This window comes from Trichoplusia ni, chromosome 17 (genome assembly GCF_003590095.1).
Source record: "Trichoplusia ni isolate ovarian cell line Hi5 chromosome 17, tn1, whole genome shotgun sequence".
NCBI classification, from domain to species: Eukaryota; Metazoa; Arthropoda; class Insecta; order Lepidoptera; family Noctuidae; genus Trichoplusia; species Trichoplusia ni.
Genome location: NC_039494.1, coordinates 1,347,374 through 1,366,411, shown reverse-complemented (window position 1 = coordinate 1,366,411; position 19,038 = coordinate 1,347,374). Strand labels below are relative to the sequence as shown.

The following is a 19,038-nucleotide window of genomic DNA, read 5'->3' as shown; positions in this document are numbered from 1 at the left end:
AAAAATTGTAGATGAACTGAAGAAAAACGTTGATCTAAGAGTTTTAATTATTCGTTCGAATTCTGATGCAATTAATCAACGCTTTGCCGAACGAATTCACTCAATTTAATGCGATGTTTTATTTTATGATGATTTGTCGTCTCTTGAAGCAATAGATTGACTGTCTTCTTCAAGAAATCTGATTATGATAATGACGAACAGATGAAGTGGCGAACTATTGACGTACTATTTAAACATAATTTGTGTCTTTATAGAGGGCTTCCGAAATTTCGGAAACTAAAGTGTTATTTGTAGGGTATATGGGCCAGTTCATTTCTCATGTAGAGATATGAATTAAAAAATTAAATAAATTTACGAAATTATTATAATATTTTAAAAAATAAACATAATTGTAATACACTTTTAGAATCAACATGAATATTACAAATATTCCCGTGGTTACAACTTTACTATACCTATATAATACTTTAAACGCACGATCGATTACACCCATTAGTCTGATACTTGGAAACAAAAACAAAACGCCAATTTATCTCACATCCTGTCACTTGATATGTATGATACATGTAATTGACAGTACAATGTTCAATTGTTTTTCATTGACGCACACAGAGATTACATATCGACAATTTACCTGACTGACAATAACATAAAAAAAACATGGCGGCAAACACGACGTTTACGATTGAAATTATCCCTTTTGGTAACACGAAATTACTGTGTTATTGATACACATTGCCCTAAGCAAATATTTCAGGCTACATTTGAATGTAAGGAATACAGTTATTTTGTGGCCACAAATGTGCTGACTCATTGAATATACCAATAGACGCCAACCTTTAATAGGAGTTGATCGGTTTGAGGTAATATTAGCACTGTTATTCAATGTACAATCATACTTTTATTATGTACAAAAACGGGAATAACTCAAGTAGAGTCACCAAAAATCATATGACCTTAGTTTTTCTTATCAACCGCTCATCTACAGTTCATTGTAATTGAGTGGTCGGTATTCTACTACTACTATTCTAACTACACCACTTTAGCATTAGTTCTGACAGTTTGGAAATCTAAGTCTTACTACTGCTAAACTATTCTATACTAAAAGCACTTAAACATTACATGAAATAATAATCGAACCATGTACCGCCTAATCTTCGGTCTATTTGAGGTTTGAGAAGTTCAATTCGGTCGTCAGTTGTCGATGTAGGACCTAATTTGGTAGCTCGGGCTATTCCCGACATGCCCTTTAAGCGGTTGACGTGGGTGATTAGTTTTAGAGGCCCTTAACCGGCATGTCGCCCTATGAACCCTGCCTCCAGACGTTGATGGATGGCTTTCATACCGCATGTAAAATTGACTTGTACTATATACGAGCTTTTTACGCATTAGTAATGGAGTGGCTATAAAAGCAAGTTACAGTACATTAAGACTGAACGGCCAGTTAGGACTTGAAGCAAAGTAAACTAAACAAACTCGACAGAGAGCGGAGTGCAGTGCCTAGAACTTAATAAGATTGACGCTAATTTGTTCCAAAGAGTTTTCATTCCAAACACTTAACTTCGATTCTATTTAAAAATTAAATTGTCTGTCTCCGCATTTATTGCTGGAACACTTCTTTAAGCATTTTATAAGAAAAGCAAGTGGTGTGAAATGAAAAACAAAGTGGAAATAGGAAAAGAAAACCAAATTTCGTAAATTGGGCTCTATTTACGTCAGTCAGATAGTCAAGGGTGTAAAAAGTGGACCTCCGTCCAAATGACGGACACTTAAGAAGACAAATTACTATTAAAACGGTTCCTTGGGAACGATAAAATGGGAGACAAGAAAGTACAGCCGGCGCAGTCACATGTAAACTTTATGACAAGTGTTCTAGCGTAAAGAATAAATTGGAATTAAATATTGAAAGAAAGGTTTGTTTAACCCTTGTCGGCGAAGTTCTGAACTACAAAATTGAATAACAAATCTAGAGCTGTAATTTCAAGAAAAAAGAAAACTTGTGTATTCACATGATTAAGTATGAAAACAAAAAAGTTTTTTTGTTGAGTTTGTTTTTAGAATTCTTAGACGTTCAAATCGTGTATTTTTTGGTTGAATTTTACTAAAATTATATTTTTGTGTCTAGCTATTCAATAGTTCTTAAATTGACTAGTTAATAGTGTGCACTGGGCCTTTAATAAAACCCCTTTAAGTTTTCTAGCGGGACAAAAACAGCTACCAGACCCACCACTTAACTCTCACAAACATTTGTCAACGCTATTTGTTAATGATCCCACTTTTAAAAGAGGATAAGATCCCGCCTCGGAAACAGGAAAATCGGAGTTTGATCACGATAATCCAAATCCAGTTATTTTAAAAGCTCTTATATAATTTACACTTAATTCGCTCTTATTTTTTATTTTATTCTTTCTCTTTTTTAGCTTTCAATACTGATTTAATATACAAATGCGTAATCTACTTTGAAAGCGTTGACACAGAAATATAAACCTTCTTGCTTGATGCTTGATAGGTGTCAAGAAAATTTATGACTACGAAAATGAATAAGGTAAACAAATTATACAGCGAAAGAATGATATCATAGATAAATCAACTTCGACTGAACGACTAAAGATTGTCCACATAAATCGACTGAATGAATATTGACATGATACAGACAACAAGGCTTTCAACGCTATAAAGAATTTAAACAACATTTAGCCTTGACGTAACCTTGAATATATAAACAAAAGATAATGGAAACTAATCTTTGGGTGACGCTTTTTCCAATAATTTCGAGTGTCAAGCGAGGTTTACAACGTCCACTCTGGCACGTCTGTGACTGACTGAGGACACTCCATGTCGTGTCGTTATTCGCTGTGTCATGCATACCTCGCTTAAAAATCCAACCAATAGAAAACAAAAAAATGTTAGGGTAACAACACAACGAAGTTTTGACTCTTGATAAAGTTGTGCTCCTTTTGCCATGATTTACTTTCACGATACGAATTAGGTTGCCGGTTACTTTGAATGTAACTAAAAAGAACTATTTTAAGTAATTTTTTTAACTTTGTTTTCAGTTAATTCTAAACTGGGTTAAAGTAATACCGAATGCAATACTATAATACATAGTTATTAAAAAAAGCCAGTAAAGAATGTCATTTCATCAACTCCCAAGATCGTCAAGTCGGTTAACTGAATATAAATCCTTGTTCTTTCCATGTATAAAGATGCAGTGAAACATTTACAAGTAGATATTTTTATTCAAAACTAGCTGTTGCCCGCGACTTCGTCCCCGTGGGTAGAAGACATAAGTTATGATTTAGGTACCTATACCTGCCCGGTTTTTTTCACATTTTCCATTGTATCTTAGCTCCTTTTAGTCGCAGCGTGATGGTTTATAGCCTAAAGCCTTCCTCGATGAATGGTCTATTCAACACAAAACAACGAATTTTTCAATTTGGACCAGTAGTTCCTGAGATTAGCGCGTTCAAACAAACAAACTCTTCAGCTTTATATATTAGTATAGATACGTATGTTTCTCAATATTCACTTAACCTTTAGGTAACATTATTATTTCAACACATTTGATGAAGTCTGCAGACCTATTCAAATTTAATAATAAACAATGTATGCTTTCTATAAAATTCGGTTGATAAGCCCTCGATATACGATGAAACAAAGGCTTTCATCTCTTCGGTTCCCAGTAGCGCGCTTTTACCTAGGCTCGACCTAATTTCTCGGATTTGAAATTCAAATTAAAACTTTGTAATTGTAGAACTCGTTTTCCAATGCGCGAAGTTAAATGGTTTTTAATGTCGTTGAATTATAATCAAAATAGTTTTAATAATTAACCGGCCTTTACTCTTTGGTAGCTATAGGTTTGGTCAGTATTAGAGTCCCTATCCCCGCCCACATCCTCCCCCGACGAGGTAATTTCCACAAAATAAATGATAATTGAATGTTAAATAAATAATTATTAATTATTGTCCGTAAATAACCTGTTACTATTAAAAACCACTTGCCATATAAAAATAAAAGTACCAATGAGCATGGCTTACTCTCTAGTAGAGGAACATCCAGAGGCCCAGATGGTATTCAATATAACTACACACATTAGTATAGTAACTATTGACCTAAATTTTAAGATTAAGAGGATTATCTCTGTGATAAAATTGCAATATAAATATTGTTGTGTCGAGTATGCGGCCTAAATCGTTGATATCGAAAGCCTGTGACCCGGTTTAGCTCGGCAATGGCAGCTTTCTACCCACTTAGTTCAACGTCAACTCCGACCGTGTCAAAGAGAAGTCACTGCACTTATTGGTTATCGGATAAAGATAAAAGCTTCATGGCAAGTTTTATGTTTGTTTTATTTAGAATTTACAATCTCATGAATAATGAATTAACTGCATTAGTTACATATTTTCCTTGCATTTTCTTTTATTCCTTTAATGGGATGAATGTGAAAGGCTGCTTTGTAAATATTTAGAAAAGAAGATGTCCCTTCTTGCGCTGAACTTAGACGGGTTGAAAGTTGAAAATAAAACACCATCTAGTCTAAAACTTAGAAAAGCTTGTACTATGAGTAATAGACAACTGAAAAACATACATATTTTGAATTTAATTGAACCAAAACATTTCTTCTGATCGGGAATCGACCCTACGAAATCCGGTATCCTAATGAGAACCACTAAACACTAGACCAACAAGCCAAACAAAAACAAACAAATGAAAGTAGAGAGACTGCTTAAGTAGCGCCGGATATGCATACTATTGTCACTCGACGTGACTCTTTTCGTGCACTTAGCCAAGTATTTTCGGCTGAAAATGTAACCACATTTTGTAATTTGTTTTATTTCGTGGTAGAAGGATTTTTTTTGTGAGAGTAAAGATGGCAACGACACATTAACACACATTTGTTCTATGTACTTTTTTGTTGTGTATTTTTCTGTTAAAAATTTCCCAGAAACTTGACAATATGAAAAAAGACATTCTCAAGGATTTTTGGACCAAAATTGCTTTAAAAATAATTTACTACCAACAAATTAGACATCTATGAATTTAAAATTCAGAGAAAACGTTTTAGTTTTATTTCTAAATTATTTTCATTATTCAGGCTATTATAAAAGCTAATCTATCTGTTCATGACAAGTTTGTGCTCATTATCTCCAAAATCACAATTATTATGATATTTAAATAAAGACAATTATTTTGCTTGTTAATTTTAGAATTTTCAATCTTTCTAGACTGACAGGTCTATTTAATGTTCATCTCTTGTTTACGATCGTGATGAGTACCTACAAAACTTAGATAAAATAGATATAGTCAAGTGCGAGTCCGACTCCCGAAAGGGGGGGGTTCGTAGGAAAAGGAGAAAAGAAAAAACGGACGGATAACAAATACGTTTTTTTGGTAATCTTCCTCGAGTTAATTTGTCATCCGATTTAATTTGTAGGTATCCGACTCATTTTTCACCTAGCAAATTTAGGTGATCGAGGTTGAGAAGCACTTCGATCTTAATATTTTGTATTTGTTGTTTTAGCGGCAACCGAAATACATTAATATTTCATATCTATAATTTTATCGTGTTTTTTTAAACCATGCCTTGAAATTTTCTGCGATACATCCATTAATGAGTATATTTACGCTTAATGAAACATGGGTGCGATTGAAAGCACCTCTGGCATTCCCTTTGAAAACACAACGTGATAATATTCATTAAAACACTGATAATTACACTCTGCAAAATTTAGGGAAGAGGAAAGCGTGTTGTTTTTTTGTAATTTACTCAAAGTAATTATTTTTCGTTTTATGCTCTCTCTTTTCATTGTGTAAATTATTGCTGGAAACATAACAACACTATTATTTCTGCTTTTATTTGCAATGGAATTGAGTTACCAATTAGCAAGCTCTTACTGTTTTCCTGTTTTCTACTCGCGTATAAACAATGGTTCACTTGTGTGTGTCACTCACAACAACATGTGAGATTCATATTAAAAAAAAAAAATATTTTAAAAAATGAACGTTACTTAAACTTGTAAATTATTTCAAAATTTCATTGTTGATATCACAACTTTATGTTTATAATTATTCTAATATGAAACATTTCTTTGAGGAAATAAGCATATAGGTATATTTTAAGTTCATGAATGAACTTACTATAATTTTAATTCAGTAAATTAGTTAGTACATAGATTTAGATATAAATAATATCATTACGCTTCTTTTTTTAAATGTGATCTAAAATATTTCGAAACTAACTTCACCTCGTTTAAATAGAGCTCTACAATCAATTACTTGTCGATATTACACAATGGGATTACAACAATGAGCCAGTTTCGTAAGCTGCCTATCCGCTCGCCAACTGAATTCCGTCATATAGCACACTCGGCTTCAATAAGATCGATTATGTGCGAAACACATGGATATATACGGAGTATATAGTGAGTAAATTACTTTGTCACCAGCATATGATAGATCACTGTGATCAAGCGACGTGGGAACAGATCTAATGGCACACTAATTTTGCCAGACAGTGCTGATTTCGAATATGTCAGCACATTGGAATAACTTTACTCGGTACACAAAATCTAAGCGGACTTCACGACTCCAGTTTAAGGCTAAGCGTTTGTGAGTTTACTCGTTGTTCATAGATTACAGGAAATCTATTTAGTCGATGCCGGCTAACCAAACTATTTTAGGAAAATTCTCGGAAAATAAACAGTTCGTAGTAAAAACATGCTGCATTTTTACACCTACGCATTTTGTGCTTACTGTACAGAAGTTAAGTTTTAAAACGGAACTTTTGTATCTTGATATTTATGTATACGTAGCAATTTGACCCAATTTTTGTTTGCGTTTTCTGTATTCACATAATTTGTTCCTTCCAGAGCAACGTGCCCATCATCGCTGTTCCACACTTGGGAGACGCTTCTCCAGGAGGTGGAAGCCGATGTCCTCGGGTACAACAACGCGGCGCAGTCGCTGGAGCGCCTGGTGGCGACCCCTCTCATAGAGCGCTCCTTCCACATGAAGGTCCAGGCACGCAAACTGTTCGCCCATCGAGAAGGCTGCGAAGTCATTCTTGGAAAGGCTGACGATCAACTGACGAAGGTACTATTTGGTTTATTTTTGTAGGAGTATTTATTTCTGGAGCTGTTGACAAGTTACATTTCCGTTAGGTACAAATGTAGTAAACCGTTTAATTTGAACGAAGTAGCATTTATATTTCTTAAAGCAACATGTATCCGATGGGATATATAAGAAAAGTTCACTTTAAAGCAGAGCTTGTTTGAGTCGAGCAATGGGATAACACTTGATGTTGATAACAAAGATAGAGTTGGATGATATGTGTACAGACTATACATCAGTTTCATGTCTGAACCTTAGCAGTCTTAATAATAATACATACAATGGAGTTTATAATCATAAAATGCTATGAAAGGTTTTGTAAATATAATTTTGACCTAATTTCTCAACCCTTATAATGACACAGTAATTGTAGCAAGTCACGCTAATAGTAATTAATCAATTATCTTGTATGCCATAACTGTCACGCCTATAGCCGAACTAGGCAGGTTTTCGTCTATTGTTACAACCAAACCGTTTGGAATTTGGTGAGTAGAAAGTATTTTGAAGCGCGCTGTCTTTAGACTTTCTTCTTTGTCCTTATGGCTACACGATCAGTAAACTTTGCCCATTTACTGCCTTTGCACTGACAGCGGAGAAGAAAACACTCTTAAAAAAATACGACGCGGATCTAAGAACTACATTCCCGTAGAATGCAATACTAGCATCGGATCTCGTTTCACTACAGTGGGTCTGATAACAAGAGCACACACAACTGAGCATGTAGTAATGAAGCCACTGACTGCACTTGTATAGTGACGATAGGAACCACTCACAGCCTGTGAACCATTATGACGTATGAAAGGTCTTTCGGTCTCTGTGCCAAAATCTGACACTAAAGTGCATTAACGTTATAGTTTCAACCAATTTATTCTATGAGAATGGCTATAAGCAACAAAATTGCAAATGTTGGCGGCTTTAAAGCCATTGCTCCACTTGTGTTCCAAAACTTCAAACCGTTAAAAATGGCAATAAGCCAACAGTTAGGCGTCGTGTTGGCGCAGGTTCACTCCAACAGGCATAATTTAGCCAAAGCTTTGTAGAAAGCATTAAAGTAATTTATCCCTCATTTTCTGGTTCTATTGATGTTAAACTGTTACGACGTCGAAAGAGCCGACCTAAAAAAGACACATTACAGAACACTGATTTAATCTTAGTCTCTCGGAACTATAGCGTTGGACAGGGCGAATTTACCCGGATATACCGAAAGAAATTGGATTTAAGCGTCCGTCCAATCTCCAAAGCTTTTGGAGAATCTATATTTCGCTCTGCAAATACCGTTGTTCTAATAATAAAAGAATTTTATTAAATGAAAGTAAACCTATGTCTCGTATCAACCTAATAGAGATACAAAAACCTTTTTGATTTAAAGTTTGCATGAATGCATTAATTAAAGCTACTCCCTTGAAAGACATGCAGTTACAAAGGCTCATAAAATTGATTTTACGTCGTTATTGTAAAAGCCATACTTCATTAACGAACTTCGTACATACCTGGTCTCGGTTTCATTATTTTCTACGTATATTAATTTTAAGCATACAGGTTAATATGAATAAGTTATGCTCATTTTGTAGCATGTTGTGAAATTAAATAACGCGAAAGTAAGGAAACATTTTTTTTATTTATTCTTATACCACTTAAGTATTAACTTTTCAATATACAAGACCTTTTTAATAAAGGGTAAGAATTTTCATGAACGCAAAAAGCGTTGTACCAGAAAATAAGAGGAAAATTGCACTATTAGGTTGTAGGTAACCAGTAGGTAGTTCACCGAACTATCAGAATTCCAATAGTAACACAGCTTCTGTAAAACTCAGAGGAAATCGATGTAGTAATCAAGTCAGAAATCAGTGTCCAAACGTTCGTCAAAGCTGCAATCGATTTGCCTTTCAGAATTGCAAAATTTACAAGCAAGGTGAAAACTTGAATAGAAAACTAACGCATACCTACAATTTCACACGATTTCACTCGGTTATCTCATTAAGCCTTAAATATTCTTATACGTAACACTATAACAAGTAAAATATTAAAGATGTTTCTTAAAAATATTTTCGGAATATAAACTCAAGGAATACTCATACATATTGTAAGCGCCATTAAATTATACAAGCGATAATGTTCCTTGCACTAATGACTCTACTAAATAAAGCATTAGAATATCTTTAAGATAGTATTAATGTTTCACGTGATATGCTGGTCTTGATGTTATTCCCAGCATATTTTATATACACCTTAACAGCTACTGGTGAAAAGCTGAAAAGTCTGACAACCAGTCTTAGCAAGGGGTATCGTGTTGCCCAGGTAACTGCCAAGGGTTGAGGAGGCAAATCTCTCCTTGTAAAAAACTGGTACTCAGCTGAAACCGGTTAGACTGGAAGCCGACCCCAACATAGTTGGGAAAAGGCTAGGCCGATGATGAGTTACTGGTGAAACAGATATGGCAGATATAAAAATACATTTTAAAAAAGTTACTGAAATAAGGGCTTTAAAAACGAAAACACGACATGGCCTTTAGCGATTCGCATTAGTGATGCATCGAATTTCGGATGAATTTATTCAGGATTCACTCAGCCATTGACAATCGCTTTATAGTCCGACAAAAATGGACGATTGCTTTATCACATCGCGGACTCAATTCAGGCGGCACTATGCAAAAATCGGCATCGAGAAATTAATTGCGATCGCATGTGATCTCTGTGCGGTCGGTTGGCCGGTGGCACACTGGATGGCAATCAGGCGTGCGGTTGGACAACCTGCTATACATGTAGTATCTATAAAATTTATCGGTTTACTAAAAGCTCATACATACTCATACGTTCTGGGTTGCGTAATTAAAATCGCATCTTGGATATTTACGTAGTAGGATTACATATTCTGGTCGAAAGTCTAAATGCTATGTTGAACCGTGGAAGAATTTGCTTTGAAAATCTTAGCCAAGTTGTAGCCAAATATCAAGCATTTCTCAAATGCATTTTTTTATTAGTAATAGGTAAAAACGAGTAAGTGAAAACAAACTTCTTTTATTTGTATTATATTTTAGATAGATACTGAGAAAATAATCATCGAGCCTAGTCTAAACGTAAGCGTTCGAAGACGTTTGTTTGTTTCAAATTCAATCTAAGTGTTCCGTATATCCGTAGAGAATGAAAGCCTCCAAGAATATACAGATAAGCTCAATACAAAAATGTATATTGTGGAACTACCGTACAACGCCTCTGATTTATACAATGTATTGCTAGCAAGAATATTTTAACCTCTTAAAAACGTTTGCAATGTATTATTATGCTACACGATGGTTTTAACTCAAGATACATCTACGAATATTTTTTATGATTTATAAACGAAATTATTTTATAAACATGTTATAAAATACGAATATGAAACATACTTAGGTACTAATGTCGACATTTCTTTGTGTTCTACATTTTAATTAATTACTCGAATCACAGTCCGTGCAACCGTAGAATAATTAATGAAATGGCATACAGGTAGGTAAAAGTAAGTAAGGTAGTAAAATAATCATATTTATAAAATAATGTAAATGAAAGGATTAATGCAAACTGAAAAATTACTTCGTAGAAATTTATTTCAACCCGTCGATACCTATATGGAGTGCACAAAGGTAGCGAGAACAATTAAATATTTTTTCCTTTTCGTTTTCGATTTCGTTAAAAATATTTTAATCGGAAATGGAATGGAAATAAAAAGTTATTGATCAATACGTTTTGGCTTCCAGGGTAATACACTTATATGCTCTTAAATCAGTACCTTATCCAATGTATTCTTGCTCAATAAATAAATATTTTAAGTAAGTAGGTATCTTTTTGTTGACATCGGTTTTTATTTAACAAGACAAAGATGAGATGAAGAGAAGAAGATGCTATTTAAGTTAACCTTTCTTTTCTAGTTAAGCATTAACATTCATAAGATCAATGTTTGTTCCTGCTCATGCGGAAAGAGACCGCAGAAGACCTATACCTATCTTAAAGTAATATAGTTGCGGGTGTATAAGCAAACCGCTGCTGTATGCCGTGAAGTGCGCTTCCACGCCTACAATAGCAACAAAAACAAAAATATTGACATAAAAGTACAATTCAGCATACATTTAAACCTGACGCCTAGGCTAGGTTTAAAGCATGCTTTACAACCTTTGCCTCTACGGTTTAATATAATATTCATGTCTTAATACGATCTTAATATTGACGTACACGACATACGCATTGATGTTACTATATTCTTTTTATTTTATCCTGTTGTTGTACAATTCCAGAGTCGTCAAGACTACAGAGGAGCTTTCTTGAACTACTGCAACAACCCGACGCCCGCGACGCTGGCCACATACTACGACTCGCACAATACGTACGTGCAACAGCTGACTGCCACCAACGCCATGCTGGACCAGTACCACAAGCACACCCTGCCGACGATACTGCAGGTAGGAACTGACGATATTCGTAACTTCATGTTAGGGCAGTTAGGGCTGATCTAAACATTTAATGGTGTAATTTATACCACTGATTATTTTGGCTCGTATAATTCGTACTGAAAAAAATAATATCAACTAAAAAAGCATAGTAGGCAATCGGTTTTAATGAGTCTAAAAACTATAGATAACTTACGTTTTGCATAACGCTAACGGAAAATATAAGAACTAGTAATAGTATGTCGTAGCTTTAAACATCAGACTTTGTAAGTGGATTATAAATCAATTAAATAGCTTTCAATAAGAAGACACGTCCCAAGTTTCGTGCCACGGCACTGTACATGATCATACCTATAATGTAATAGGGAGGGTCGTTCTCATCCCAACTTCACCGAGAATCTATCAACAAGACGAAACAAAACAAAGTTAGACAAACTAGGGTTGCAGTTCCCGGAACTCAAACCTAAATCAATTTCGACTACGAAAACCAGCATCACAAAATCGCCTGATGGAATCGAAAAAGAAATAGGTCGAATGCTAAGACAATTGGTTCTGACATGTGACACGATCTGGGTCGGTAGGTTTCGAACGTCGATCGTATTGGGCGGGTGACAACCCTACACGTTAACCCTAGTTCAAGGAGCTTTCGCTCGGAATACAGACTCAAACTAACTTGAGTTTTAATTAAACTGACGTTCTCGTCGATGCAGCTGTCAGCAGCTGATTTTATTGTTGGAATGAATTAATTTAATTCTCTAACGCTGTTATTGAAATACAACACTAAGAGGCTGACAAGTTAGGCTTAATCCTTAAATCCTTAAGAAAACGTGTACGAGGAATAAGTTATAAGTATAAACTTTTACAAAGTGATACTAAAAATACGTGAAGTCAGGTTTTTAAACAAACCTACGAAACAGTTTCTCTCCTTTAAGCCAGTTTATTTATTTAGTATGTTTTTATTTCAGGAATTGGAGGAAATATTGACCGACGTAACTTCAGCAGTCAGTGAAGCCATTTGTCAAGAGGGAGAAATTATTACGGATAAGGTAAAGATTTTTTATGATCGATTGTACCTCGGGGAAAACGTAGGAATTCTTTGAAAGAGTATGATTGAAACGGAGTTTTTGTTTACTTTCTGAAGAAGTCTTTTGAATTTCTTTCTTTACTTTTTGGGTTTACTTCGCAACTATTGCGAAATCGTTACGTTTTTCCTTGCTGTAAGTAATCTTGAAATTGGGAAATAATAAAGTATGTACATATACAATACACGATACACGCATAAATATGCTACGCATGCTATGAACACTACAAAGTTCCACAGATAGATGAAAATACTTACATTTATTCTCTGAATGTTCTAAACATATAGACCTCATAAGTAGATAATTGAGATACCTGTTTTAAAAAATTGAAAAGAAAACATTAGAAGTAAAAAAAACAAAAGCTTCGAAATGTGACAAGACTCAAATGTCGCAAATGGAATTATTCCCACTTTAATTACTTTATTTTTATTTTAATACCATACTTGCTACCATCATTGTCAAACGACAAGCCAAGTCACCCCATCTATCTTACAACCTCAACTCCACCTGACTGATGAAGTTAGACAGTTATTGCATAGAACCATTAGGTAACTTCAGAAGATAAAGTGGATTGGTCTGTATCTTTTACCCCCGAGGGTTTTGGAGAAGCGGTAGTAACGGTTCTCAAGAGACTATGGGGAAGATTATAAATGTTATAGCACATAAAGCAGACATCGTTTGTTTGTTTTGTATCAGTAGACTCGTAATTTTTTACCTTTAGGGCATCGTGTGATAAACTATTTGTGTGTATAAACTGTTACTAATAACTTAAATGATGGTTCTAGAAAAATCTTTGAGTATTTTTTCTGAAAGGGAGTTTGTAGCTCTAGTAATGACGGATTTTCCTATTTAGTCACTGTGAATAATAAACGGCTTCATTTTTTAAACCATTTACCTCTTTTACTTTGTTCTTACTATGTAGGTATTGTTTGATTTATCTATCTTAGTTTAAACTCCGAAACCCTCAGCAACTCTGCTAGTTTGAAAAATGATGAAGAACGCTAAAATGTGCTTCAAAAATGATATTCATAAAATTACGGCTAGCCAATGTTTGCAGTATTATATTATTAGCGCTCTCAAATAATCCCTTAGTCAGCGCCCCAAATGGGCCGACTCGATAAGAGATGAGATTATCTATTCTTGACAAAAGCAACCCTGCGGTTTTTTTTAATGAACGTAGTAAGATAATTTTAATAATGTAATATTCTTTAATGGACGGTTAAAGGTCAATATGTAATAAGTTAATGGTTTAGAAAGGATGTGATATAGTGCGCTTGTGCTATTATATTTAAAAAATACCTACTTATATTTGCTTTAATTATTTTAAGACTTTGTTTTTTATCTACAGTCAACACAATTAAACACAAAATAAATCAGTAAGCTCAATAACACAAACTACTTCGAGGTATTTAAAACGAACGATTATGGTCTTAATAAAAATAATACTCGCTAAAGCGTTTACAAATACACACGAGAATCTCATAAACTTCAGCTTTACAGACCTTATTGTGGGACCCAACAGGCACTTCTTATTCAAATAAGGCAATTAAAATGTCCCTGTTTACACAATACAGGCTGATATTATATCGGGATTTGTACAACAGTTGTTCTCGACTTTGTAATTGTGTTGTATGAATTTCGATGGTCCGGAACCTGTCGTAGTTTTCAAAACAACTGCGAACCGTTTTTCATACGATCTGTTTTGGAATTTAAAGTCAAACTTTCACTATGCATACCAAATAGGCTATTGTAAATTATAAAGGCTAGTTTGACAGTGATATTTAGTATCAAATGTTAATTTGTTTGTGAAATAGCCATATCATAATTTTGATTGTAAGGCAAATTTCGGTTATTTTTATTCGTTCTTATTAAATACCTAAATAAGATATCAGAAAAGAAGTCTAAAAAGTCCACATATCAGATATTTTTTGCCACTTTTGCAAGCTAGATATTCTGTTCTACAATATTCTTTAAGTACCTAACAAACCAACAGTCATCGAAACATATGTCGACGACATTTACAGTTTGAAAAAATGTATTCCGAATTCTGAATCTCTACAAAACCTATCAATGGGCAGCGCATTGAAACTGCAGTGCCTTCCATAAAACCTTTCACATGAACTTGGACAATGTATTCAGCGACCCATATAGCGCTGAGTGGTTTATACCAAGCTTAAAGTTCAATTCTCAACATGCAGACACAAATTGTATGAATAAGTAACCAATCTATTTTAAAGCCGTATAGTGCTCTTGTTTGAAATAGCGCTTAATTTGTATCGTTGTAGGGTTAAGTAGGTTTCTGTATATAAAGGTTTATATAGCTTTTATAAAAACTTAATATGTTTTTGAATATACTCTTCAGCATTTCTGTATGTTGGCCCTCTTATGTTTATTAAATTACTGACATTTTTTAAAGGGAATTGAGAAAACCCAGATTTAAAAAAATACAAAATATAATGAAGTTAGCAAGCATAGATGAATGTACTTTTATGATTAGAAGCATTTTCCCTACAACGTCTAATGTTACTTATTTCATTGAATATTCTTATTTTTTCTCTACCAGAGCAACAACCAGCTCCGTCGCTATGAGTCGCTGTGCGCCCAAGCGCGAGCAGTGTCCAGTACTGCTGACCTGGCGCACTTGGCTCGCACGCTGCTCACAGCACAGCCGCCGATGCGACCACCGAAGAGGGCCTTCCTACCACCCTACCCTCCAGAAGCCGACGACCCGCCGCTGGAAGTACCTGCGGTAAAAAACAACAATTACTAAGATATGAGAAGCAAGAATTTTGTTTGCCATCTTACTTGTTTCTATAAGAAATCAATTCAGGTCGTCCATTAGTAGGTACTACAAGTCAACTAAACTTTTGTTAGGACAATTTGTCCCGCGTAGATTCCGTTCTCGTGGTACCAAGGCAATAAAAGATAGCCTATGTCACTCGCCGATAAGATATTTTGTAATCAGTCTAGGTGTAGGCGTGAAAACGTAACAAACTTTCAAACATATCTGTAATATTCAAGTAATAAATTTTATATTTAATATTACAAGACAAAATTGTTATTAGTAACTATAATTTTTAAGATTAAAATTTCAGAATATAAACTTTTTGCATGCCTTTTGTAGACACTGCGCTAAGTTATTCAGAAGAGCAAATTGCCAACATGATAACAATTTTAGTTACTACTTTGCTCCTCTATTATAATTTAAACAAGCAAAATCTTGAAACTTTTCCAGTTTCAGTAAGTCAAAGTACAATTTTCATTACACGCGAAAATAATTTCTCCTCTTAGTTAGTTAAGCTTGTTACGCTTCGTAACATGTCCGGAAATTCTGTAATAACTAGTTTCATTGTTTATTTACCATCTCCATAAACCAAAAGCCGCTATGGAGGGGATTACTTTAAATTGCTTAAGGGATTAATGGCACAACTTCGGAACAGACGTGATTAAATGCTCAGCTGATCTTTATTTTAATTAATTGGTATCAATGACTTCATTTCGCCTAATCCGATAAAATTAATGGGCATTTTATGCCGCTCGATTTTCTTTAGAACTGTATAAATTTTTGGACTTCCAAGTTTCCTTGTTTTGTTGCAATTGGTTTAATACGGTATTAGGTTTTTGAATAAGAAAATGTTGAACTTTAAATGCAATGAAAAAGCGCATTCGCATAAAAAAAAAACTCCTATCTAACATAATGACTTATGTATTTATATTTCATTCTTTATTTATTTTTGAAAACCAACTAAATTAAAAAATACTTAGTCAAATTAAGTTACATTTATGTTGCGTCAATGCCAGATCTAATAAACACACAAAACAAAATATTTTTATAAAGAAATTACGTGGTTGTATAAAATTCTTTAATATTTTAAACATAGTGATGGGAGTCGTTATAAAGCCTTTGCATAATATTAACTTCACCTCGCGGAACAAAACAGTTCAAGCTCTTTACTTGTGTAAATACTAGCGGAACATCTAACAAAGCCGCAAACGCTTCAGCTAAAATAGAAGCTTTGAAAGTTATGAAAATCAAGTTACAATTTCAAAGTTTATTCAAAAACTACGAGGAAATGAAGTATCCTGTTTACGTTTTAATATTATTTTGACAGCTTACTCTTTATTCAGTGATTTATACGCAAATTATATCCCAAATTATATCCTAGCGTGAGAAGTTCCCTACATAATCCTGCATTACTGCGAGTTACAATTAACCTGATATTAAACTGCGCTAAGTAAAGTTTGTTAATTTTGGTATTTAAATGAACATTTAATTATTATGTTTCGTAGTGTGCGTGCTTGGACTAATGCGGTCATTTCCTTATTAAGAACATGCGGGGTCGGTTTCCCGAAACTTGACTGGAAGTGGCTTAATATTCAGTGTTGTTTCAGTGGCCAAGCTTGCACGAATACTAAATCATTTAGTAGAAACTGGACGACAAACTATAGTTGTGTAAATTGGGTGATATATGATACATTTCTCGGTACAGACTGTTTTGTTTTGACTATTCATTAATTCTAAGGAATGAAATGTATGAAATTCGATGGTATATGTATATTAATGTTTTATGAATACTAGGAACAATATAGCTACTACAAACACAAAAGCGTTTTCTGCCACTTTCTTTAGACTAGGTAGCAAAAAGTATTTTTTATTTATTCAAATCGTTATTATACATTTTTAAGGGACCTAATGTTTCACAGTGAATGAATTCTTTGTATTTGTATAAATGTTTACCCATAAAGGACAACATTTAATCTAAACTTATTGCATTACTGGTTAAGGCAATCTGCTACTTTTTTAGCAATTCCTGCCAGTGTCGTGTATCACCCACACAAACCCATGGTGATAATTATTTTACTAGCTGAAGAACTAGCCAATTTAAGTAGGTTTCCGGTATCTAAAACAGCACATAAAACAAATGTTAGTAGATTCCACCACTAACTCAGTCCTTACTCAATTTGATTAACATAGCGTGAACGTATCCGAGATTGACGGCTCATTGACGTTAGACGTTGTCGATGCGGGTCGGGATATTGTATTACAAGTATCACAACTACACAGTAGGCATGTATAGCATAATAACATGCATTGTATTTGTACAAGGTGAGCGAATAGGTAGCTAATACCTTACTGGAATAATAATAATATGTCATATGTTGAAAGGTAAAGGCATTAGTATAGTTTGAGGACGAAACGTTTCCATTTAATATATTTATACCAATAGCACAACTAGTTAGAACTCTAAAATTTACAGTAGTTTTCTAGCCGCATTAGGTCCTCCGTTCTGTCTTTTTTAGTTGCCTTGGTAGTTGCCTCATCTTATATTAGATTAAAGTTCTCAACAAGTTATCTGTATATTGTACCTATATTCCCGCGTAAGCCTTAAAAAAGACCAGGGGTTTTCCTATGAATTAAAAGAAATACATGTAAGTGATATAATTACATGAATTCAACGTTAATAGAAAATGAACATTTATTGCTTATTCGAACTATTTAATAATGATACGACGCCATTTTATTAAATTGTTTCATTAGGTCTACGCAAAATGAAAAACTCCAGTCCAATTATTCATAGTGAACATTATTCAAAAATATAAAATGATTTTATTGTACACACTAACTTTGTTTTAAATGCTCATTTTACAGCAGGGTTCGCAATAAAACCGTACCCCTCAAGCAATTGCCTGTTTATTTCGAATAATACGTAATAAAGATAATCTTTAGAAAGGGTAAGCAGTTAAACGCTGAACGAAATAAAATACAATTTAATGACATGTCTTTATAACCTTGAAGCCCTTCGTACATGATGCGTATACAACGACGCATGTCTATGTATGAAACTCTATGAGCTTGCAAAGCGGTAGTCGCCTGGAGCTTGGTCTGAATTAGAGAGAAGTCTTCTTATATCTTAGGTAGGCACTGCAGCGTGTGCAAAGAAGAAGTCGTGTGTCGTGTGTGATCTACTTTATAGCTGAATGATACAAAAAAAAACTACGGAAGTCCCTCCATTCTTCTTATAGGAATTATTATTATTTATTTATTTTAAACAGCGACTCTTTCATTAAGGATCCATAGTTTTACAAACATTCAAGTCAAGTGTACAAAAACGTCCTGACTCAGGATAAGCAATCGTGATAAAACCAAACGTTTGTCTTAGGTGGGAATCGAACCCAGGAAACGTCGCACATAGTGGGTTTGGCGTGGTGACCTCATCTCCATTTTTTATGCGCCTCTCGAAATATATTCGATAGGTTTCGGCTTAAAGTTTTGTACTCAACATACGTATAGTCCTTATCTACAGAACAAGGGGTGATAATATTGAATACTAGGGGGAATCAATAGCGTTTTTTGTTTGAACATGACCGATCACTTAGATGGTTGTATTATCAACCCACCAACATATGCTGCCATGATTGTGCCGC

The 19,038-nt window shown here is 34.3% G+C and overlaps 1 protein-coding gene across 2 annotated transcripts in view; it reads left to right on the top strand.

The window, feature by feature from the left end:
- LOC113502564 overlaps nt 1–19,038 on the top strand; it is a 137,842-nt gene that overhangs the window by 87,080 nt on the left and 31,724 nt on the right. For both annotated transcript variants that reach the window (XM_026884179.1, XM_026884178.1), the window contains exons 5-8: nt 6,870–7,092; nt 11,378–11,542; nt 12,496–12,576; nt 15,176–15,361. In XM_026884179.1, coding sequence (XP_026739980.1) covers nt 6,870–7,092; nt 11,378–11,542; nt 12,496–12,576; nt 15,176–15,361 — 655 coding nt within the window. The remainder of the gene's footprint in view (nt 1–6,869; nt 7,093–11,377; nt 11,543–12,495; nt 12,577–15,175; nt 15,362–19,038) is intronic.